The 24,089-nt window shown below is 51.8% G+C and overlaps 2 protein-coding genes across 13 annotated transcripts in view; one reads left to right on the top strand and one right to left on the bottom strand.

Annotated features, from left to right (window-relative positions):
• Window positions 1-10,907, bottom strand: part of SEPT2 (septin 2) — a 34,456-nt gene extending 23,549 nt beyond the window's left edge. For 3 of the 8 annotated variants that reach the window (XR_002338992.1, XM_021074596.1, XM_021074595.1), the window contains exons 1-3: window positions 10,256-10,363; window positions 3,448-3,477; window positions 517-637 (exon numbers count right to left, since the gene is read on the bottom strand). Coding sequence is in view for 5 of the 8 variants with exons in the window: in XM_021074596.1 (XP_020930255.1) it covers window positions 517-637; window positions 3,448-3,477; window positions 10,256-10,363 (259 nt within the window). In the remaining 3 variants the exon portion in view is untranslated. 8 annotated transcript variants of the gene reach the window in all.
• Window positions 9,407-24,089, top strand: part of HDLBP (high density lipoprotein binding protein) — a 67,634-nt gene continuing 52,951 nt past the window's right edge. The window contains exon 1 of one of the 5 annotated variants that reach the window (XM_021075261.1): window positions 9,407-9,620. The gene's annotated coding sequence lies outside the window, so the exon portion shown is untranslated. Of the gene's footprint in view, window positions 9,621-10,462; window positions 10,626-11,015; window positions 12,100-24,089 lie in introns of those variants that run through there. The other 4 variants (XM_021075257.1, XM_021075264.1, XM_021075259.1 and 1 more) reach the window with 4 other exon arrangements.

The raw sequence follows: 24,089 nt of genomic DNA, 5'->3' as shown, positions 1-24,089 counted from the left end.
TGAGGGTCTCTTCTGCACTAATGGTGAGGTCAGCCTGGACGGCCTGCCCAGGATGTTCTTGAGATGGGGCCCTCGGCAGCCGGCAGGCCGCAGCCCCTTGCCTTGCGGGACTTCTCGTAAGGCTGCTCAAGTCCCGCAGAGTGACTGACTCAAGAGGAGGCAGGAGCCACCATGTCTTGTACGAGCCAGTCTTGACATCACATACCTTCATGCCCGCGACGGCCCCCTGTTCACTGTGGGCGGGACCCGAAAGTGTCCTGAATACCAGGAGGCAAGGATCGCTAGGGGCCATTGCAGAGGCTGGCTGTCACGAGGAGTGACAACTTTCACAACTTATAAACAAGGAAATGAAGGAAAATTCCCATTTTGCACTTCAGCAAGATTTTCTAAAGACCTTTTTCTCAAATTTCCAGGTTATTTGAACCCATCCGCAAGGTCATACCATTGTACCCCATGGGTGGGAAAGGGACACGTCCACATATTAAACAAGCTTGAGAATGTAAGTTAACTTCTTACCGACCACCATCAGTGTGAATTCAAAACCTTTTTTCACCGATTTTCGATGAACTTGATTGGGAAGATTTGCAAATCCAACATAGCCAGGAGTTTCTGGATTTATAAATTGAGTTGGTTGTTGCTAAAATAAGATTTGACCAAAAAAAAGAACGAAAAACACCTTATTAGTTGCTTTTAAGACAGACATAATCAACTCTGTGACAAATAGGTTATTAGCTCTCACAATTCAAAAAGTACATACATACATACACACAAGTGCATACACATTCCAAAGCCACTTTTTTAAAATTTCTGATTGGAGCTTTTAATTTTTTTTGCAATATTTTTCTTTTTTTTTCTTTCCTTTTTCTTTTTAGGGCCACACCTGCGGCATACTGAAGTTCCCAGGTTAGGGGCTGAATGTGAGCTGCAGCTGCCAGCATACGCCAGCCACAGCAACACTGGACCTGAGCCCCATCTGTGACCTACACTGCAGCTTGCAGCAAAGCTGGATCCTTAACCCACTGAGCGAGGCCAGGGACCACACCCGCACCCTCATTAATACTAGTGGGGTTCTTGATCCGCTGAGCCACAATGGGAATGCCTCAAAATACTTCCATCAGTAAATTGATAGTATTCATGTAAAAACATTAAAAACAGAAAAAAAAATCCCATCCAGTATCATTTCGTGCCTCATGGTGACCTAAGATTTTCTTTTCTTTTCTTTTTTTTTTTTTTTGCTTTTTAAGGGCCTTACCTGCAGCACATGGAAGTTCCCAGGCTAGGGGTCTAAATCGGAGCTACAACTGCCAGCCTACACCACAGCCACAGCAATGCTGGATCCGAGCCGTATCTGCGACCTACGCCACAGCTCACGGCAACACCGGATCCTTAACCCACTGAGCGAGGCCAGGGATCGAACCTGTGTCCTCACGGATGCTAGTCAGATTTGCTAACCACTGAGCCACAACAGGAATTCCCTAAAATAACATTTCTATTAAGCAATTAAGCAATACATAAAAGACACATGCTTAATTAACCTTATTACAATTTCAAATTTTGACCTGAGAAACTGTCTACAGAGTTAAAGGAAAATCAGTCAAGCTTAGCATGTAAGGCAACAACTGACAGCGGTGCCATCCGACAAACTCAAGAATAGCTTCCCAAAGTAAAGACCTGCAGCTATCAGGAGTGGAGCATCTGTGCAAAGCAGCTGGGAGAAAGCCCAGGCCGCTGCTGTACTCCTCGCTCTAAGGAAGCGAGCCCACCAAGGGGAGGCAGGCCACCCGGGGTGGGTGCGGAGCACCTGGCTTCACAGACGGATACAAGCGGATCACAGCGGACACGGCTGAAGCGTCCGCATTCCCGACACGAGGAGCCAGTGCAGTCCAGTGGAACTCTGTGGGATCCAGGCCGTGGCGCCCAAAATGGGAGGAAATAAAAAGATCCATCAAGAGACTTGACAGGAGTTCCCACTGAGGCTCAGCAGGTTAAGAACCCAACTAGTACCCTTGATCATGCAGGTCCATCCTGGCCTCGCTCAGGGGGTTACAGGATCTGGTGTTACCGTGAGCTGCAGCGAGGGCTGCAGAGGCAGCTCAGATCTGGCACGGCTGTGGCGTAGGCCAGCAGCTGCAACTCTCATTCAAGCCCTAGCCTGGGAACTTCTAAGTGCCGCAGGTGTGGTCCCATATGTGGCCCTATATATGCATATGTGGTCCTAGATGCCGCAGGTGTGGAAAGAGAGAGAGAGAGACTTATTAAAGGCAAAAGGCAAGCTACAGAAGAGAATGTCCTTTAAGGCTACCTTTCAGATGTGTATCCACAGGTGCATAAAAACTATTACCAGATTCACTAGTGGTTATTTTGAATAATGGAATTACGGCTGATTTCTGATTTTTTTTTTTCATTTATCAAAGTTCCACACTGATACTTACATAAAAACCAAAAATTACTATCATTGGGTATCACCGTAATGAACACTCTCAGAAGACTTAAAAACAAAAGGCAAAGAGAAATAACATTCTTGCAATTTTATCCACAAGTTCTGCTTTCTCAGCATGTCTTTTAGAACTAAATCCTTTCAGGGCTCTGGGCTAATTTGCAAAAACCAATTTATCAAGTCCGAGAGCCCCATCTACCTCATCATGAAAAATTATTACAATTTTAAAACTTATTATGACACTTTTTTTTTTTTACTTTTTAGGGTTACGCTAGGAGCATATGAAAGTTCCGAGGCTAGGGGTCCAATTGGAGCTATGAGCTGCTGGCCTCCGCCACAGCCATGCCAGATCCAAGCCTCATCTTCGACCTACACCACAGCTCATGACAACGCTGGATCCTTAACCCATTGAACGAGGTCAGGGATCGAACCCACACCCTCATGGACATTAGTCAGGTTCGTTACGGCTGAGCCATGATGGGAACTCCTAAAACTAATATTTGAATGGTCTGCTAGAAATGATCTAAGGAAGTTAAATGTATTGTCATGTTTTTAGAAACAAGAAATTGAAAATCTGAAAAAAGAAAAGCTCAAAGATTTTAAGACGACAAATCAGAGCTCTGTCTTAGTGAGTCAAACATTCTGGTTGTATTAAAAATAATGAATCACAGGTGTTCCCATCATGGCTCAGTGGTCAGCAAACGTGACCAGAATCCACGAGGTTGCGGGTTCGATCCCCGGCCTCACGCAGTGGGCTAAGGAGCCGGCGTTGCTGTGAGCTGTGGTGTAGGTCCCAGGCTGGGCTCGATCCTAGATGGCTGTGGCTGTGGCTGTGGTGTACGCCGGCAGCTAGAGATCCGATTTGACCCCTAGCCTGGGAACGTCCATGTGCCGCAGGTGCAGCCTAAAAAGACGAAAAGAAAAGAATCATAAATCTTGAGTATAAGAGGTTTGAAAACAAAGCAGTGTCTCTTTGTAGTGCAGATAAATGACGAAGTGTGATCTCTTACCTTAGACATCTCTAATGAAGTTCCGTCAATCTGTTAAAAAGAAAAAGTACGTCCATATCCACATACACACATATTTAACGTGCACTGACATGCAAGACACCTAAGTCATCAACAGCTCGTTTCACTTGGCTTCTCATCACAGCAAATACTTCCCCAGAAATGCTGAAATGACCACCTCTTGCTATAAAGATAAACGAGACAGAAAAGTTTAAGCTAAAGAAAGCGACCCCCTATACCTAAATGTACACACACGTGTGCCAGGTTTTCAACACCACTTTTTTGTACTGACTGTATGTGTGGCACTAGGGATGCAAAACGAGTGCCACCACCTCTGGGTTATGAAACGTCTCTCTCCTTGAAAACGTCCCACAGGAGGGGTGCCTGCAGAGCCCTGGAGATTCCCTGAGCCCCTGAGAACGAGATCTGGACCCTGAGGCCCGGGGAGCAGCAGGAACTCTCTCTCTAAGTACCAGAAGAGGGCCGGGGCTCCCGAGTACTTCAGAAACTTTGGGAAACGTGGAGTCTGTCGGCGAACCTCTGATACCAAAGTCAAGAGATGTGAATGACGTCAAAGTTGATTCCTTCCGGTGCACAGAGACTGACTGGAAAGGCTCTCTCACCCTCCGGCCTCCCTGGATGTAACATTCCTGAATACTGCACACCCTCAGTTTCCTTTCTGCGTGGAAATGGTGCCACTCACCTCCGAAAAACACGGTTAACCAGGGTTGAGACAGCAGCGTGCCTGTGTGGTGCCACCCTGGAGCAGGGCAGTCTACCTGTAACAGCAAGGGTTCCCACGAGCAAAAGCAGCACATGGAGGAAAACAGCAGTAACAGAAGAGAACCTTCCCAAGAAGAGCGAAGACTGGGAGTTGTAACAGAGCAGCGGATTATGCTCTTGAACAGAAGGGACAGCCTAGAGAACACTGTGCATACTCCCGAATTTAAAATGTTAAGTTTCCGCAGCCAAACCTAAGAGCTGGGGGCAGGAGTGAGCGCAGAGAAGTAACACTTTCAGAAGGGAAACAGGGCAGCCAGCTGGAAAACAGACGGTCCTGGCAGAAGAGGAAACAGACACGCTGTCCTCAAGTAATAAAGAGGACAGTGTCTGATGACAAAAGAGGAGGAAAGGTAGTCATCAAAAAAAACACTTCCAAGAGAAAAGTATGAAACAGCCACTTGACCAAACAAGCAAAAAAAAAAAAAAAAAAAAAAAAGGAAGAGAAACAAGACAAAAATTCAAGAATCAGTCGTCAGTCTAAATGTAAAAGAAGTAAATGCTCTCCTTCAAAGAAGAGACAGGTTTGGGGGGAACACACCCAAACCTGTCTATAAGCTCTAGGGATACAAAGTAGCCCCGTTAACGTTAAAAATCAAGGGCCAGGCTAAGGTCCCAGAGCTCCGCAAACATGATGGGACTGAAGGAAAGCCTCCAGATACAGGAACAACCTGGAAAGATAAAACGCCCGCAAACTGACAGCAGGTAAGCACACACAGCAAGGGCCAGAGAACTTGCTAACAGCGCAATGCAAGGTGGGCTTGCTCAGCGGCTCTCCAAACTGGACAGATTCGGAGCAAGAACAGAGAAGGACTGAATAATCCAACCGATAAATCTGAATTAACAGATACAGAGACTCTTCAAGTCAATAAAGAAAAGCAATGATGAAAAGAAAAATGCAATTATCATGAAATGACTATGAAGAAAATATACACAAATTTTAAGGTATTTTTAAAGTGGTGTTCTCAAATCATGATCTGTTAAAACTAGAGGGGAAAAAAACACCCCGAAAAGCAAAACACAGGTAACTCCCAGTTATTTAGAACCTCCCAGGCTAACCCTGGGATCAAGGAGGGTAACAAAAGCGCAACCACAAACTACCCAGAAAGCCGTGAAAAGGCAACAGAAGCGAAACCTAAGGGTCAGGGCATAAGCTTCACTGACTCAAGTGAGAATTGGGTTTTACCTATTTTCATTCTTAAAGAACACCAAAGACAAATAAACAGAAAATAACTCAATGGATGGGCAGAGAAGTCCAAAAGCCAGTTCTCTGAAACAAGCTCCTCACAAATCCCAGCAAAGAAAAAGGAGCACACACAGAGCAGCAGGTATAATCACCGACATGGAGACCCCACGTGTCAAGACGGCCGCGAACTCGAGACTCTGGAAGCAACGGGTGGTCTCCTGGACACTGCGAACCACCCACCAAAAGTGAACCGGGAACTGAGCACCAGATTAGAACGGACACCACTAAACAGCTAGAGCTACCAATGAAAAGGGGACCAAGACTGGACAGACTGAGAATTTCACCTAAACCTCAGCAGGTAACACCAATGTCCCTCAAGCCACCACAGAAAGAGAAAGCACTCCAGTCTACTTTACGAAGGCAGTGCAACTCGAACAGCAGACCCAGATGGAGAAGCAGCAGTGAGCAAACTGGCTCCTCAGGTCACTCTCACTCGTGAAGAGAAATGGCAAAAATCCCCAGTGAAGTATTTGCTAGCCATTACATCCTAGAAATGTACCAAAAACATCTATCGATACAAGCTGCTGCAACGAATTAAAGGGGAAAACCACATCTGAATAAATGAAGACGAGTATGATAAAATTCAGCAAACAACTCTAATAAAAACACCAAGTGAGGAAACTGCCTAATATAATTTGATACTTCCAAAAATCAATGGCAAGGTAACTCTCTAAACAACAGAATGTTAAATTTAAATTACAATCACAGGGAGTTCCGTCATGGCACAGCGGAAACGAATCGGACTAGGAACCACGAGGTTGCAGGTTCGATCCCTGGCCTCGCTCAGTGGGTTAAGGATCAGGCCTTGCGTGAGCTGTGGTGTGGGTTGCAGACGAGGCACGAATCCCATGCTGCTGTGGCTCTGGCACAGGCCAGCGGCTACAGCTTCAACCCCTAGCCTGGGAACCTCCATATGCCGTGGGTGTGGACCTAGATTAAAAAAAAAAAAAAAAAAAAAATTACAATCACTAACTGGGAAGGGATATCCATTACCACAGCTATTTTTAAACATCTATGAAAAATTCCAGACATATACAAAAGTTCTACCCCACCTACCACCTCATCATCCAGCTCGACAATGATCAACTCAGCACGAATGCTGTTTCAAATATCCCCTTACCCACTGTCCCCAGGCCCTGATTGCGAATACTAGACACTTCTAAAAAGGAGGGTTTGCAAATGACAAACCACCACAAAAACTAACAATAACCCTTAACATAACAGAATGGCCAGCGCTCATGTTTCTCTGTCTCCTTTGCTGCTGCCGACTCAATCAGGATCCAAATAAGACCTCGATACCCCAATCTCGCCATCACCCTTTACCACTACTTCGGCAAGTTCAGGGAAAATGATTTTGCTAATATACCTGAATACGCAAAAGACAAACACTTTGGTTTAAAACATTTCTAGAATAAAATAACTTAGGCAAGGTGGTTGGACATAAGACAGGGATTAAATAAGTCAAAATTCTACTCGGTACTGACAACGAATACCGAGAATTGGAGGAAAGACACCATTTAGATAGAGTGGAAGCAAAACAAGCACAGGAACAGATTGAGAAAGAAAACAGGCCTTAAAGGAGTCTAACCACTTTTATTTTCCTAAATTAGTGTTTGAATGTAGCCCAAGCCCAGCCCTAATCCTCAATGAAACGGATTTTTCTCACCAGGCTGGAGAAAATGACTTCGTGGCACCTGGCGGTGAAGAGCCTGAGGTCAGGAAGGCCAAGCAGGCTCCAGCCTCCCAGCTACCACGTGTGTCTGACTTCCAAGCCGCAGACCCGCTCCGCACTGAGCCGAGCTGCTCCTGGCGCCCGGCGGTCACCCCTTGCCCAGTTCCGCAGGTTGGGCAGGGCCGAGGATGTTCCACAGGGGAGAGGGGGACGCCCGCTCCTCTCTATCGGGTTCTTTGGACCCAAGACCTGCCTAGAGGCCCCGGGCGGGAAATGGAGAATAGTACTGTGGGAACAGAATGGGAGTTCTCAAGACACCTATTTCAAATGCGCCTGAATTTTACCAAGTTCCTCTTGCCACGTTCCACTTCTTTCACACTGACTATTTTCCCTTGAAGGATAATTTGTACCTTTTACAGTTTTCCAACAGTTTAAGTTATTAACTACAGCGAAACAAAAGTTGAGAGAGGAATGCTGAACCTCTGAAGTGCCTGGTTTTTAGGCAGGAAGGCTTTTTAGTCCAGCAACACAAAACGTCAAGCACTGTGATTAATTTAAACCTTGGCTGCAGATCAATCAAATCCCCCAAACCTCAGAAATTTGGTGAAATGAAAAAATGTAGATTGTACTCATTCTAGATACTATAAACTGCTTAAAGGTTTTTTTCCTCAGAGTTCCTGTCCTGGCTCAGTGGTAACGAATACGACTAGTATCCATAAGAATTCAGGTTCGATCCCTGGCCTCACTCAGTGGGTTAAGGAGCTGGCATTGACCTGAGCTGTGGTGTAGGTTGCAGACACGGCTTGGGTCCGGTGTTGCTAGAGCTGTGGTGTAGGCTGACGGCTGCAGCTCTGATTTGACCCCTAGCCTAGGCACTTCCATATGATGCAGATGTAGCCCTAAAAAGACAAAATAAATAAAAATAAAATAAAAAGGCTTTCTTTCTTGGACCATTGCTTCTTTCTTCCAAGAGCAATACTTGCACCCCCAAACCTCACAGAAGAAATCAACTTTTCTAAAACAAAAGAGACAAAGAACAAGGGGATAAAACTGGACCCTTGTCAACATAACCTTGCCCTGCCAGCGCGTCTATGTACATCAGCCACATCCACCGCCTTGTCACTACGGACTTCTGTACCTTATCCCGATCCACAAAATGACCCTGCAACGCAGGCCCTCGAAGGTCCCTTATCCAGAGCCTGGACCTGAGGTTCACGTACAGGAAACCATGACGGCTCTCAGCGGCTTCGCCCGGCAGCCCACAATCAAATGCATTTTCTGTTGTGATGACGACGACCACGGGAGCACAACGTGGGACAATAAGACTGTTCAACTGCCTTCACCGCAGTTCTGCTGCCTCCTGAGTTTGGATGACCCTTCTCTCAGGAGGAAAGAACACACCTTCTCCTTTTCCAGGAGTTTCTGCCTTTTGAGTTAGGTATAAAAACAGACCTCAACAACATTTATGAAAAATGACAGGGAGGCTCGTGCCATCCATCCCCCCAGGGAGGGCTGTATGCCAGTTCAGGAGCGGTCAGGATGCAACTGCGATCTGATGGACAAGCCCTTGTTCTTTACCCTGGGCTGCAGAGCTCAGTGAGAGAACAAGATGAAAAACGAAAAATATCAGGACAACCTGTGAGAGCACAGGAGATCACTGCCCTGATTAGCTGGGAGTCAGGATGCTAGGTGGAGCAAAGAAAGCCTGGGTGGGAGCTACCAACAACAAAAACGATGAACCTCAAATCACATGACCCCGAACCCCTAACCATCTCTCCTCACGATGGTAAGACGGATTTGGAGCATTTAGGTCATCTTGACCTATTACAATGATCTGAGTTGTGCTGGTCACCGAGCTGGACCAGTAAAGGATAGCGCCATGCCCCTCCCAGGACAGGTACCACGCAGGATGAGAGGCTGACCTCAGGCCAACACCCACTTCAGGGGAAGAAATCTCATCAGGGAGAGTCTGAGTAACAGAGCAGGTACCAGAAAAGAGGGGGAGGGAACTGGGTCAGACAGGAGGCCCTGGACCAAGGCCCAGGTGAGGAGGACCACAGCAGTCCACCTACGAATTCCGCACAGGTGGTCCCCGGTGCACGTGTGGGGAAAAGACGCTAAGACAGGGGAGGTACTGACGAAAACTGCGGCCGGAAAGGCAAGAGGCGGCCGGGTCGTGTGGGTCCCGTGGGCCCCTTGAGAGTCGGCCTCATCTCAGGCCTCCCCGGAAATGGGGGGCCGCCCGACCTCCATCCCGCCTCTTTTGGCCCACGCAGGCCCGGGGCCTCCTCTCCTCCCGCGGTATCTGCGGCCAAGCGGCGAGAACTCCTTGAGGCTTACCCTCGGCCGGGAGCTGGAGGGGCGCAGTGGCTCGTGTCAGGGAGACAACCTGATGGCCACATGCCGAAATCGCGGCCGACCTGCACTTTCCCTCCCGAACCACGACCAGCAGCCCCAGGCCCACGGAGTTCTCGCAAGGTGAGCAAGCAGTCATCTGGGTTCTCGCGGGACATACCCCGCCGCCTCTGCCCGCGGCGAGACTACTGGTGGGCGGGGGCCCGGGGAAAGCCTGGGAGGTATGGGACCCGGGACCCCCTAGGGCTGAGCTGGGCGGAGGAAGACTGGGGAGGACCAGGAGGGCGGAGAAGCCGGGGAGAGGAAAGGGATCGCCAGGGAAAGCCGGAGAGGGCCTGGGAAGACAGGGTAGGGCCGGGGAGTGAGCGGAGAGCACCAGGGAGCGCCGGGGAGGACGGGGGAGGATAAGGAGACCCAGGAGCGCCAGGGAAAGTGGGGGAGGGTGGAGAAAAGAGAGAGAGGGTGGGGAGCGCCGGAGAGCGCCAGGGAAAGTCGGAGAGGGTACGAACAGAGCAGAGAGCCCCGGGGAGAGCGGGGGAGGGTCAAGGGTCAGGGACGAGCGGGAGGGAGCGGAGACCCGGGGAGGGCCAGGGGACCGCCCAGAATACGGGGCCAGCCGCCCCTCCCCCACACCGCACGAGCGGCCCCGCCCGTTTGCCCCCCAGAGCGGCCGGGCCCCCTCCCCAACTGGCCCCCGCCCCTCTGCGTCGGTTCCCTCGCTCGCCCGCGGCGGCAGGGACACACCGCAAGATACTCACCGCGGACGAACCGAAGAACAAGCGCCGACCAACCGCGCCGCGGACCCGCCCAGCACCCACCGCCTGCTCGCGCCCCGCCCAGCTCCGCGCGCAGTCGGATTGCGTCATCACGTCGGCCCGCCCCTTGCCAAACGCTTCCGTCCCTGCCCCCATTCGCCAGCTGTGGAGTGCGCAGGCTCGGGCTCGTCCGCGGTTCCGCCTCTGCGCAGGCGCCGTGCCCCTCCCACAGCAGTTGGCCATATAGAGGCTGGGGGGTGGGGGGAGGTCAAGCGTAGCCTCTTCTCCTTTACCAAGATGGCGGCTCGCCCCTGTTTCGCCACAGTTCTTACCTTATGAGCTGGGTTTCCTTACGCTGCCAAGAGTAGAACAGGTAATGTGACTCTGCCTTGTGAGTAACTGGGGTGGGAAAAAGAGCGTTTCTACAGATGGAGCTAAATGACCTGTGAGGAGAGGCGGACGCGGGGAGGGCAGGCGGCGGTAAGAGTTGGGACGGAGCACGGCGAGGGGACCCTTGGCCTCCGCTCCTCTCCTCCAGGAAGATGGCGGCAGCACCGAGCTGGAGCGCCGGAGCGAGGCCGCGGAGGGCGGCCTGCGGCCAGGCGGGGCTGCTCTAGCGCCGGGCGGCCGTCGTCTCGGTGGTCCGGGCCTCGCCTCATTGGCCGGCGCGCGTCACGTGGGCCCGGCGGGCCGGCGCGCTGACCATAGAGTTGCGCGCCCGTCCCCGGGGACGTGGCCTTCGTGCGCCCGGGGCTGGGGCCTGCGCGGAGGGGGAGGGCGGGCGGGCGGCTGCCGTCCTGGGCTAGGTGAGGCCTGGGGCGCCTCCAAGCCCGCGCGGGCGGCGCGGCTCGGGGGCGGGAGGGCCGGGCCGGGGCCTGACCGCCCGGCCCCGGGCGTCCTTTCTCCCTTCGCGGCCTGCAGGCTCCGCAGCTGGCCCGTACTCGCTGGGAGGCTGGGCGCCAGTGCCCTCGTACAGGAAGCCTCTCTGGGTTCCCCCGACTGAAAGTCAGCACGGTTCTTGAGGGTCTGCGGGGCGAAGCTGTTTCTGGCCGTAGGGATCCCGAGAGGGCGTCTTCGGAAAGAATGAAGCGCTCGGGGCCGGCGGCCAGGTGTCCTCTGCCCGCCTTGGCGCGGTGCTCGGGCACCTTGTGAAGCAGCCGAGCAGTCGCCCTCCGTGTTGATTACGCAGCGCTCGTGGTCAAATGAAACATCTGCAGGGGTATAGATGAGTTGAAGCCTCAGAAACAGGATGATTTGCCCTTCACGCATCGGGTCTGCGGTTGGGGTGTCTGCCCTCAGCCTCCTGGCTGCCTTACGCCCTCAGGCATTGAGTCCCCCCGTGCTTGGTGTCGGCGTAAGGACGGACCGTCGCGTTCTTGGCAGTAACTTTCCTGAGACCCTGTAAGATAGGGCGCGTCACGGGATCCTGACAGCTGCTCGTGCCGTCCTGCAGAAGAGGCGAACCTGCGCTAATGACACGGGTGGCGCCTGGTGCTTAGGTCCTGTTGCCATCGTTTTGGACAGTTAAGTGCCCGCGAGCTAAACCCGGTGTCTTCGTTTAGTACTGGGAGCTTGGCATCGGTGTTAAACTAGTTGAGGAGGTGTTTGGTTCAGAATGGCTTCAGTCGTTTGAACTCCCAGCTCTCTGGATTTGAGACCTCAACCATCAGCCTCTCAGGAGAGGTTTAGGTTTGGAGAAAATCGAGGAACAGAGTTTGCAAGCCAGTGGCAACAATGACGGTTAAACTTCCCAGTCACTGCCTTTAGTTCCACTCTGGGCCGAGCTCCGTTTGGGGCTCACCTCCTCTTTGGTCAGGCGGACATCAGCTGAGGAAACGTGCAGTGAGGTAAGGAGAACACGCTAGGATGCAGTCGGCCCACGCTCCTTGGTACCCGAGGCCCCGCTGGGTCTTTGTCCCAGTGCCCTCTCCAGGGGCCAAGCTGGCTTCTCAGTGTCCTGATGGGAGACTTTCTTTCTGAATCCTCAAGTCCTTTTCTCCTTTGGTTTTGTTGACTGATGTTTTGGTGGTCTGACTTTGGCCTCATGACTTCTTCAGCAGTAGAAGATGTTTCCCCCAGAGAATGTGTTGGACGTTGCTTTCTGCCAGGCACTGTCAGGGGTTCTGGGGTGCAAAGGCAACGAGGACATAGACTTTTTTTTCTTTTCCTCAAGCAGCTTGTGGTCTAGTATGGGAGAGTCCCTTGTAAAGGAGCAGGCTTCAGCCTTCCAGGTGCAGAAATGGAAATGTGTACAAGGTATGGCGACGGGAAAGAGGGGCAGCGATCGCCTGCTGGAAGACCGTCACAGAGAACATAGGTCTTGATCTGGGGCTTCGAAGACGAAGTAGAGTGTTTCAAGGTGGAGGAGGCAGGACGATGGCGTGTTCTAGATAAAAAGACTAGCTATGCAAAGGGGACAGGGGACAGCTTTGGCTGGCAGCATAAATGGGGAGAGGTTGAGAATTTGGTGCACCGCCGACGTCTCAAACGGTGGAGGGCTTGGCTGAGATCCTGTCTTGAAGGACTGCATGCCCCTCAGTCAGTCCCGTCTAAGACGCTGGCTTGGGCAGGGCTGCTAGTGAGCGCCCCGTGCACCAGGATGGCTGTGATCTGGATCACAAGCGGACTAGTCGATCTTCCGCAGTGCTTCCCAACTGAAACTTCTCTACCTAAAGGGCCCTTTCAGCCCTCTGCCTTCTCTGTGCAGACAGATCCGTGGCCGCCCAAGGCAGGCGCACCTTTAGCTTCCCCCTGTGATGAGTGTACCTCTGACAACGCGGTTCCGTTGGCATCTCGGCCGGATCGTGTGATGGGGTCCTGTTTCCTTTCCTGGAGAAGTTTCTGTTTTCCCTAAAAGTCTTATGAGTCGTTTTTGTTGTTTTCTTAGTGTTCTGTGTATTTGTCACTAAGATTCATCCCCAAATTCACCAGTTGTCTCAATCTCCTTTCAAGAAATTTGGTCATTTTTATCTGATCAAGTTCAGTATTGTATTAATCTCATCCTGACCGAATCTCTCCTAGGCCTCCCATCTGTCAGGAACTCACTGCAGGTATCACTGCCTGGGTTTCCTGGAACCTGTCTATGTCTTTCTCGTTCTAGTTTCTTGTTTTAATATAACGATTTTTATTTTTATATTATAGCTGGTTTACAGCGTTCTCTCCATTTTCTACCGTACAGCATGGTGACCCAGTTACACATACACGTATAGATTCTTTTTTCTCACATTGTCGTGCTCCATCACAAGTGACAGATAGAGTTCCTAGTAGATTTTTTCTTAAACTCATTTTGATGGTGCACTTCCTCAAGTTGCACGGGAGACACAGTTTTGAGAGCCTGGGTGTCAGAGTGCTTTATTCTGCTCTTGGACCCGAGTGAGAGCGTGGACATCATCCCGCTCCTCTAGCTTCCATCTTGCAGTGTTATTGGCGAAGAGTTAAATCATTCTGGTTCCTGAACTTTTTTGGGGTTTTTTGCTTTTTAGGGCCGCACCTGGTGCCTATGGAAGTTCCCAGACTAAGAGTTGAATCGGAGCTACCACTAAGCCTACACCACAGCACCCGAGCCGCATCTGTGGCCTACACCACAGCTCACAGCAGCACTGCATCCTTAACCCGCTGAGCGAGGCCAGGGATCAAACCCAAATCCTCATGAATAATACTGGATTTGTTTCCACTGAGCCACTATGGGAGCTCACTTTTTTTTTTTTTTTTTTTTTTTAATGTGACTGTGTTTTCTTTTTTGAAGCTTGAAGGATTTTCTTTCAAATTCAAAGCACCTAGTGCAGTGGTGTCCCTTGGAGTCTGTTTTCATCTCATGTCTTGCCAGCCCTTTGGGCCTCTTATTTGGAAATTTCTGTTCTTCAGTGCTGCGCATTCGTCTTGTCTTATTACCCTGATTTCTTTCCATTCACTTTCCTTCTCTTTCTAGAATTCATGTGTTGCGCCTTCTAGATGGACAATCTGATTTTCTTAGGTTTTTCCATTTCTTTGTGTAAGACATTCTCAACCGTATCCTCTAGCCCTTCTATTGAGTTTTTTACTTCTTTTCTAAGCTTTCTGTTCCCGTTTCATAATCTTCTGTTTTTGTTTCGTGGATGTAGTAACTCCTCTTATCTGAGGTCGTGAATGAGTTCTGAAGTTTTCTAAACCCACCCCCCCACCCCACCCCCGCCGGAAGTCACTGCTTGCTTCAGGTTGCTTTTTGTTTTTTGGGGTTTTGGTTTTCCTAACAGAGCCTTTTCTGGGCTTACCTGGTGACATTTTCTTGTCTCTTTATGCGTTAGAGGGACTCAGCTTGTGATTGGGGGCTTGCCAACTGTGTCATTTGCTGCGGAGGCCTCTGGCTGGGCCCTCTCCTTACAGCACCCCGACAGCTTCTTCAGGCCTCTATTTATTTATCTTTTGGTCACACCCATGGCATGCAGAAGTTCCTGGGCCAGGGATCGAACCCCCGCCACAGCAGCAGCCTGAGACACTGCAGTGACAATGCCAGATCCTTAACCCACTCTGCCATGTGGGAACATCTCTTCAAATCTCTTTAGATTCTCCAGAAAAATATCTCCCACCCTCTTGCCTGGCTGCCTGTGTCCGGGGCCAAGTGAAGGGAGAAGGCTACAGTCTTTTTTTCTTTTTAGGGCCATACCTGAGGCATTTGGAGGTTCCCAGCCTAGGGGTTGAATCGAAGATGCAGCTGCCGGCCTACACCACAGCCACAGCAACTCGGGATCCTTAACCCACTGAGCAAGGCCAGGGATTGAACCTGCATCCTCATGGATGCCGGTCAGATTCGTTTCCCCTGAGCCGCCATGGGAACTCCAGAAGGCTACAACCTTGATAACTGTGGAAGAACTTACTTCCTCTGTCTTCAGAATGTTTTCCGTTGCTCCTCAGTTCAGAGATTCTGTTTCCCTTTCCAGGAGAGAAAAAACCCACGGCCTCTGGCCAAGAGCCATGAGAGGCAAAAAAAAAAAAAGTATTTTTTAGTGCAGTGTTTTTATGGCTTTTGCCTGGATGCCCTTTAGCAGTGTTGTTTTTCAGCTTACAACTTGTTTCAGTGAAGTTTGTGGTTCCTTCTGTTTGCTACACCTTTTGTAGCCCAGCCTTGAGTTTTACTTTGTCTTAAAAGTGTCCTGAAGTTCCTGGTAGGAAGGTGGATGGAGGTTGTGAATAGTTGGTCTTCAGTCAAGAAATTGAAACGGCCAGTATGCAGAGCAAGATGTGTTTCGCTGATGATCAGAGACTTGACGCGAAAATCGTATTTCCCTACCGACTGGGAAGGGTAAGCGTGACCCTCTGAGTTACCGAGAGTGAGGGGCAGGTGTACTCGGATGTCCTGGAATAAGACTAGCTTAGCTCACTGGGAGGGTAATTTTTGCCCTGGCAGTGCCTGGTCACGCATCTTGAGTTGCATTTCTTGGAGTTTATGAAAACTGTCGATAGAGGCTGCAGTGAGCAGATGATGCTCTTCAACAGTGTTTGTAATCAGGAGAAAAAAAGGGGGATTTAATTTACGGTTGTTTTCTGCAGTGTGAAGTTGTTAACAAGTGAGGTGGGTTTGTGGGTAAAACTTGGGAAGACCTCCGTGGCGCATTTTTAAATGGAAGCTAGCAGGCAAGCGGTGACACGATGCGTGTCATGTGACCCCCCCCCCTTTTTTTGGTCTTTTTAGGGCCGCACCGAGGCCTGTGGAAGTTCCCAGGCTAGGGGTCTAATTGGAGCTGTTGCTGCCGGACTGCACCACAGCCACAGACAGCAACGCCAGACGGAGCCACGTCTGCGACCTACACCACAGCTCACGGTAACGCCGGATCCGTAACCCACTGAGTGAGGCCAGGAATCGTACCCGAGACTACGTGGTTCCTTGGCGGTTTTGTTTCCCTGTGCCACGATGGGCTGTGATCCTATGTTTACTTAAACCATAAATATATCCAGAGACGTGTAGAGAGAACAATAGTTTGGGAGATGGTTCTTGAGGAATCGTGAAGGAGTGCCAGTTTTTACCTTTCTTGTTGTAATTGTATTTTTGTCTTTTTTTTTTTTTTTTTTTGTCTTTTGTTGTTGTTGTTGTTGCTATTTCTTGGGCCGCTCCCGCGGCATATGGAGGTTCCCAGGCTAGGGGTTGAATCGGAACTGTAGCCACCGGCCTACGCCAGAGACACAGCAACGCGGGATCCGAGTCGCGTCTGCAACCTACACCACAGCTCATGGCAACGCCGGATCGTTAACCCACTGAGCAAGGGCAGGGACCGAACCCGCGACCTCATGGTTCCTAGTTGGATTCGTTAACCACTACGCCACGACGGGAACTCCTGTAATTGTATTTTAAGGTATTTTTACGCTAAAATCACATTCCTTGATAAACCCATCACTGCAGCAAGAGGTATTAGCCTGTTCATACGACCAGTTAATAAAACTGGTGTTAGTGCTGCCCGCATGGCCTCTGCCACCTCAGGCTGTGCCATGGATGCAGGACCCTCTCAGGAGGCTTTGATGTGCCCTGAGACCCCACCACTGGGAAAGTAGGCTTCATCTAGGGCAAAGAGGCAGGAAGTTGCTGATGCAGAAGCCAGTAGTTAGTTAGCAGGTGCCATTGAGAAATTAGGATGGATCATTTCAGTAAGTTTTCTGAAAATGCTCTCAGGTTTGCCTTTTATTTATAGGAACTGATACTCCTAGACATTCCTGCTGCGGACCTTGGCAGACATGCAGCAGTGCTCGTGTCTTGGGTGTGCACAGCTGGGCCTCCGTTCTTTCTGCGAGGCAGGACAAAGGGTTGAGGTGCTTGTGCAGGGAGTTCTGCCCTGGCCTGAGAGTCAGGAGACCTGTGCTTCATCGGCCTTGTGACTTTGGGTGTTTCTTGACCTGTAGGACTTTAGCTCCTTCCTTTCAGAGATAAGAAAGGTGGCTCTGAGGTGGTTTTCTTTTTTTCTTTCTTCCTTTCCTTCCTTCCCTCCGTCTCCCACCTTGGTCAACTCAGTTTATTAGAAACTTAGTTTTTCCTCTTGGAAGGATGTCTCATGGCTGATACTCACTCATGTAGGATAGCCTATTTTGTGGTCTATTTATTTCCAGCAGGGGTTCGGCCAGGCAGTCGTGTCCCCCCCCCCCCCCCGAACATCTGGTAATGTCTGGGGTTTGTTTGTTTATTTATTTGTTGTCTTTTTAGGGCTGCACCCACGGCATATGGACGTTCCAGGCTAGGGGTCCCATTGGAGCTGCAGCTGCCGGCCACAGCCACGTGGGATCCAAGCCTCGTCTGCGACCTACACCACAGCTCCTGGTAACGCCAGATCCTTTACCCCACCGAGCGGCCCAAGGATTGAACTCACATCCTCATGGATACCTGTCGGGTTTCTTACCGCTGAGCCACCGCAGGAACTCCTGGAAATGTTTTTGGTTGTCATGACTCGGGGGTGCTCCTGGCATCTGGTGGTGAAGGGGCCAGACGTGTTCAGCATCCTGCAGTGCCCCGGACGGCCCCGCAGGGAAGGGGCCCCCAAAGGTCAGCACGCGGGCTGAGGTGGAGAAGCCCTGCTTTCCCACCGAGCCCTGGAAGGGCTCGGGGATGGGGCGGTCGCGGGGCCTGCTGGGCTGAGCAGCTGGCCTGCGTGGCTCCCGGAGCTGGTGCTGCCCGCGGGGAGCCGGTGCTGCCCGCGCTGCTGGGATCCTCGGTCGCAGATCCTGCCGGGGCGGGGGCAGAAAGTCCGCCCGCGCCTGCTCTGCCTGGGAGCTCACGTGATCCTCAGGGTGACCCCGCCTGGGGAGGTGGTCATGTCGGGTCCCTCCTACAGGACCGGGGAAGAGCGAGGCCCAGAGGAGGCCGAGCCTCTGCTCAGTGTTTCTTAGCTCGGGCCTTCTTTCAGGGGTGCCGGTCGAGGCGCTCGGCCCTGGCGGCTCACTTAGGGTTTTGCCCGGGCCGAGGGCGTGTCATGTCCAGCGCGGGGCCGGGCCTCTGCAGCAGGGTAGATGCTCTGCCCTCGCGTCCACCCGTCGTGCGTCCTGCTCCCTCAGAAGCCGGGTCTCTTGCCGACGCGTCCTCGGGCGCTTCTCGCCCGGCCGCGTCTGCCAGTAGGTTTCCCGGGAGGAAGTGAGCTGAGCGCTCGGCCTGCGTCGTGGGGTGTCCCCGTCTTCCTGAAGCAGCGGCCCTGCCCGGACCCCTCTCGGTTTGTCCTGCCCTCCGCACAGCAGAGGGTCCTGGTTGTGGCGGGTCCCCTTCGGGGGGTGTGTGTGTGTGTAGGGGACGAACGGCCAGGCCAGTGTTGAGACTGAAGAGGGAATGTTGGGACATTCTGCAGACCTGGGTGCATTACGGCTACAGCGGGCCGCCACCTCCACTGCGAGCCAGAGCGGCCCTCCAGGCTCCGAGGGCTGGGCCGCACCTAGAAACCAGGCCGTCCGTGGCCACCCCCAGCTCGCCGCTCCTACTGCCCTCGGCGCTCTGGCCTCCGCAGGCGTCGCCTCGCGCAGCCCCTTCCAGAGGCGGGGTGCTTGATCCGCGTGTGGCTGACGTCCGGGGGCTCGCTGCGCGTGGCTTTTCTGCCAGCCACGTGGCTCGGCCGGGGCCTGCCATTGCTGGGGAAGCCCTCTTGCCGGTTTTCTGCACTGTGTCACCTTGATCAGCACGTTTGCTCTCTCTGAGCTTCTAGCATCTCGTTTTGGGGGTGGGTTGAGCTGGGACCAGATGTCTGCGGTGGAGCAGTTCTCAGCATCGCTCTACTGGGTGATGGAGGGCTCTGCGGGGCTCCTGCTCAGCGCTCCACGAGCAGGATCCACTGTCTTCAGGTCAGCCGTGCCACGGAAAGCTTCTAGACACAGTGCAGGCGGGACCCCTGGTTTCTTTCTGGAGGGAAGAAGTAATTGCAGCCAGAGGCAGTCCGAGGGTCGCGTTACACTGCCGCATAAACTGTCGCCCCTTCCAGGGGCGTTCTGGTGTGAACCTGGCAGTGACCTGGTGACGCAGCAGGTCAAGCCTACGCCTCACTTGGCCTGGGCGCCTGGAGCTGAGTGGATGTGGACGGCGAGGAAGGGTCCGTCGCAGGAGGTCACGGTGCCAGGACTTGTGCTCCCCTTGGGGGCTCATCCTGCAGAGCCCTGGGCGTGTGGCTCCCGCGGGATGGAAGGCAGTCTCCTTGCAGGGGCCTTGGGAGCAAAGCCTGCATGGCAGCCTGGCAACCTTGCCAGCCTCGAAGGAGGTGTGCGTCCGGAGGCTCTGGAGAGAGCTGCGCTCCTGAGGAGGTTGCCTGGCGACAGCCTTGGGGCCTTGGGGCCACGACAGGGAGACCACGCCCTCCTGACGGGCCCAGCCCCTCGGTTCCTCGGAGGCCGGAGGGAAAGGGGAAACAGGAGAGTGCGGGGTCCCAGAACTTGGTTTTGAAAGGTGTCGCGTTTGGCATTTGGGGGGCTGTGTTTGAAGTTGGGGTTGAGGTGCGTGATTCCTGGGAAGTGGTTGTGCCCCTCGGGGCTCCCTTCTCCATGCCCTGTGTGTGGTTTGATTCCTTGTTGCACAGAGTTGACGACTCTGTCCTTTAACCGTTTTTTGGCCCTAAAAAGACCAAAAAAAATTTTTGAAAAGGGGAAAGGACGACTCCACGTAACCTCTTCCTCCTCCTCCCTAACTTGGGGTGATGACGAGCCTGTCCGCTGTGGAGTCGGAGGCCCTGCGGGGTGTGTGAGGAGCACTTGAAATCCACGGTTCCTCGCTCGCCTTCGTTCTGGCGGAGATGAGACTCCGGGAGGTGGGGTGGTAGGTGGTGACAGGTGTGGGCTCGCGGCTTTGGCCCGCTGGGGTGACCTAAGTCAGGTAGGATGTGCATTATCTGCGGCTCTGGCTTTGATCAGTGTGAAATCCGTTGGAGGAATAACAGTTTTTTCCCTCTGGAAACAAGGCTTCTGTTTCGAAGCACTGCTTGTGCTGGGAGCTGCCTCTCCGCCTGAGACCAGAGTTCTTTACTGCCTTTGTCGCCTGAGCAGTGGGCTCCGCCGCGCTCCGCTAGGACAGGCCTCCGTGGGCTTTGGGAGCCCTGGGGCCTGTCAGCGTCGCCCTGTCCTTGGTCGCTCGGGGCTTCGGGCCTCAGGTGTGCTTATCCGCAGCGATGCTGCTGACCTGGAGGGAGTGTCTGGCACCCTCCAGCCCTTGATTTCTTCCTGCTGGGGCCGCGTCGTGTGGGTCGTTGTAGGACCTCATCTTCGGGGAGGAGGTGGCGGGTGAAGCGTTGTGTCGACCTGTGTGGTGATTAGGTTCTTGAGAGCACTTGGTCTGCTGCTTTCCTGGAGGTACATTCGGGTTTTGTTTCAGCCTCTATGTTGGTTGGTTGGTTCGTTGGTTGGTTTATTTATTTATTTTTGTTTTTTTGCCTTTTCTGGGGCTGCTTCCCGCACCATATGGAGGTTCCTAGGCTAGGGGTCTAATCGGAACTGTGGCCCCCAGCCTACAGCACAGCCACAGCAACATGGGATCTGAGCTGCATCTGCAACCTACACCCTAGCTCACAGCAGCGCCGGATCCTTAACCCACTGACCGAGGCCAGGGACCGAACCCGCCACCTCATGGTTCCTCGTCGGATTTGTTCACCACTGCGCCACGACGGGAACACCCAGTCTTTTTCGTGTTTCTTTAGAACTCCGTTCAGTTATCTTCGTGTGAGTCTCTCCCTCTCTCCGAAGCCCTTGCCGATGGATAGAGTTCGGGTCTCCTCGCCTGGGCTGCGTGTCGCTGCCTCCTCGGCAGCGTCCCTACCGCCCCTCCCGCGTGGTGCGCCTTGCTCGTCTATGGGCTCTGACTTTTGCTCAGAGAACCGTCGGATTGGTGGCGAGCTCAGATGTGGCGTCTCCTGTGCTCTGCCTTCTGCGTGTGTGTCTGGAAAGCTCTGCGAGCACCTGGGGCAGCAGGGGTGCCTGTGTGGGGAGTGCTGCTGAGCGTGCCCAGGTTGTGCCAGCAGAGGCCTCCCTGACACTTTGTGATTTAAACAGTCTGCGTATTCATGAACTTGGAGAAAGGATGTGTAACAGGTTTCAGATCGTGACAGTGTTGTAAAATTGAGGTGATTTGCCATCCTTCCCATATATCAGTGTGTTTGTTTATAAATTAAGGCGTTTGCTTCTTTTAATTTCAGAAGTAGTACTGTCCTCCATTAAATTAGTTTTGTTTTGCTTTAACTATCATACTTAGAAAGCACGTGGAAGTGGCATCCAGAGTACTTTTTCTGAACCACTTGCAGTTATGTTGGGCGCAGGAAACCTCACTACCCTTGGTTATTTTGTTGTGTTTCCCACAAACAAGACACTTTCCTCCTGAAGCACAATATAGCCATTAAGGCGAATGCTTTGCTGCCTTCAGACCAGTTCCCCTTCCCCGGAAGGGTCCGGTTCACAGTGGGTGTAACAGCCTTCGGGGTCTCTTTGGTATCAAACTGGAGCAAACATGGGCTCAGTCTCACCTTGGCTTTCCTGACCTCTTGACACTTCTAATGACCACAGGCAGTTATTTTGCAGAAGGTCCCTCATAGTGAGTTTGTTGTTTCCACCTGATTGGATTCAGGTTTTGCATCAGAAACAGCACAGAAGGAACAGTGGGGTCTTTGCTTTGTATCCCATGGCACATGGCTTCAGTTCGTCCCGTTACCGGCAATGGTCATTTTGATCCTTTGATGAAGGTGAGGTCGCAAGGCTTCCCCACTGTGAAGTCTTTATGATAAGAAGTATACCATTGGGGAGAAGTACTTTTTTTTTTTTTTTTTTTTCTTTTTAGGGCTGCACCTGTGGCCTAGGGAAGTTTCCAGGCTAGGGGTCAAATCGGAGCTGTCAATGCCAGCCTACAGCACAGATTGCAGCAATGCCGGATCCTTTAACCCACTGAGCGAGGCCAGGAATTGAACTCGCATCCTCACGGACACTATGTCAGGTTCTTAATCCACTGAACCACAATGGGATATGCCTTCCTATCAGACTTTCAGTTTACTCGTTTTTATCCATGTAGGCTCACAGCCCCCCATTTTATCCAGTCGGTTATCATCTTTTATTGTCATTATTTATTTTGGTGCTCATGTTGTTCCATGTGTGGCCAGTGGGAGCCCCTTAAAACCAGCTCCTGTGTCCTTCCTGATAGGTTCCCCTTAATTCTGGCGCAGCAGGATGCTCTGGGTCCTTCCTGTACTTTCCTGCCTCAGACCTGACGTCAGCCTTTGCTTCAGGGAGGCCCGAAGCCTTTCATGACACTTGGTGCTCGGAGAAGCAGGATCTGGGCACCAGTTAGGTTGTTGTTGGGTGCCACTGCACCCAGACCCTTCGCAGACAGAGGTAAAGAAGTGTGTGTACCGTGTATATGCAGTGGCTGTGTGTTTATAATATACTTGTGTCTGTTTTTGTATCTTGTGTGTTGGAAGACACGCGTTCGTTCCAGAACCTGCAGTTTCTGCATGACACCACGAGGTTTGATCCCGTCTCTCCAGTTCCAGATTGGTAACGTCCTTTTCCAGCAGTGACAGTCCTAGATGCCACCGTCTTTCTGCCTCTTCAGGCTGTTACCTGAGCCATGGCTTCATTGTCGGTGACACCTGCTGTGTGGTGTGTCACTGCTTTTTCACTGGGGCGCACTTGTGTCTTCTCCAGTTCTCTGCATGTCCCAGTGTCCGGAGAGTAGCTTCCAGGAAGTGTCATCACTGAATTGGATTGTGTGTATGCCTCTTATCGCATGTTTTTGCTTTCAGTGGGGGTTGTTTTCTGGGGGCCACACATGCAGCATATGGAAATTCCCAGGCTAGAGATCGAATGGGAGCTACAGCTGCCAGCCTACGCCACAGCTCACGGCAACACCGGATCCTTAATCCCCTGAGCCAGCCCAGGGATCGAACCCGCCTCTTCATGATTACAAGTCAGGTTTGTTAACGCTGAGCCACAGCGGGAACTCCTATTATGTGTTTTTAAATTGCCTTCTAATTTTACACATTTTCAACTTTCAGGTAGACTATTTTCCTCGCCATTTCAAAGTCTGTGTCACTTTTGTTGATCGCGTAGTATGAGGGCTGAGTGGGGATGACACATCTGTTGGTGTTTATGTGCGGTGTGTTAATTTTCTATGAGTGTGTTGCTGTGTCCTAGCCTATTCTGGAGTCTTCCGAACAGAAACTCTGTTTGTAGTCTAGCTTCTGTATTAGTCTATACTAACTTCCTAAAATGCTAAGCCTTCATTGGGTCCTGGATGGCATCTACCGTCTGTGTCATCAGGCAGCTTTTGCCTCCTCAAAACACAGGCTTTCCTCTTCCGTCTTTGGTTCCTCAAGGCTTGATTTTTTTTTTTTTTTTTTTTTTTTTTTTTTTTTTCTGCCAGGTCTCTGGTCTGGCTGAAATTTATTTGGTGTGTGATGTGAGGTAGGGATCAATCTTTATAATTTTTTGAAGATGGACCCAGTTCCGTTCATTGCCTCGTCCATCCTTCCTTGCTGAGCTGGAATGGCACTTGCTTCAAACGCTAAACTCAGAAATACATGTGAGTCTGTTTCATGTATCTGCTTTCTTCTTAGAACCGCCAAGTACTAATCACTGTTGCTTCACGGTGCACTAGGTCCTCTGCTTCTGTCCTCACCCCGCCTCTGCCCTTTTTTCCCCCTCCCCTTTTTTCCAAGGTTTTCTTTTTAGGTGAATTTTGGAATCATATGTATGATATTTCTTCAAATATGTGTATGTGTACATATTTGAAAATCTACTGGGACATTGTTTCCTAGGGCTGCCTTGAAACAGCAGAAATTTACTCTCTGACATCTGGGGGCTAGAGGTCTTTGAGGTGGACAAGGCCACCTCCCTCTGGGGGCTCTAGGGGAGAAGCCGTTCTTTGCCCCTTCCA

This window comes from Sus scrofa, chromosome 15 (genome assembly GCF_000003025.6).
Source record: "Sus scrofa isolate TJ Tabasco breed Duroc chromosome 15, Sscrofa11.1, whole genome shotgun sequence".
NCBI lineage: Eukaryota > Metazoa > Chordata > Mammalia > Artiodactyla > Suidae > Sus > Sus scrofa.
The sequence above is the reverse complement of the archived record's forward strand: the minus strand, read 5'-3'. Positions and strand labels throughout refer to the sequence as shown.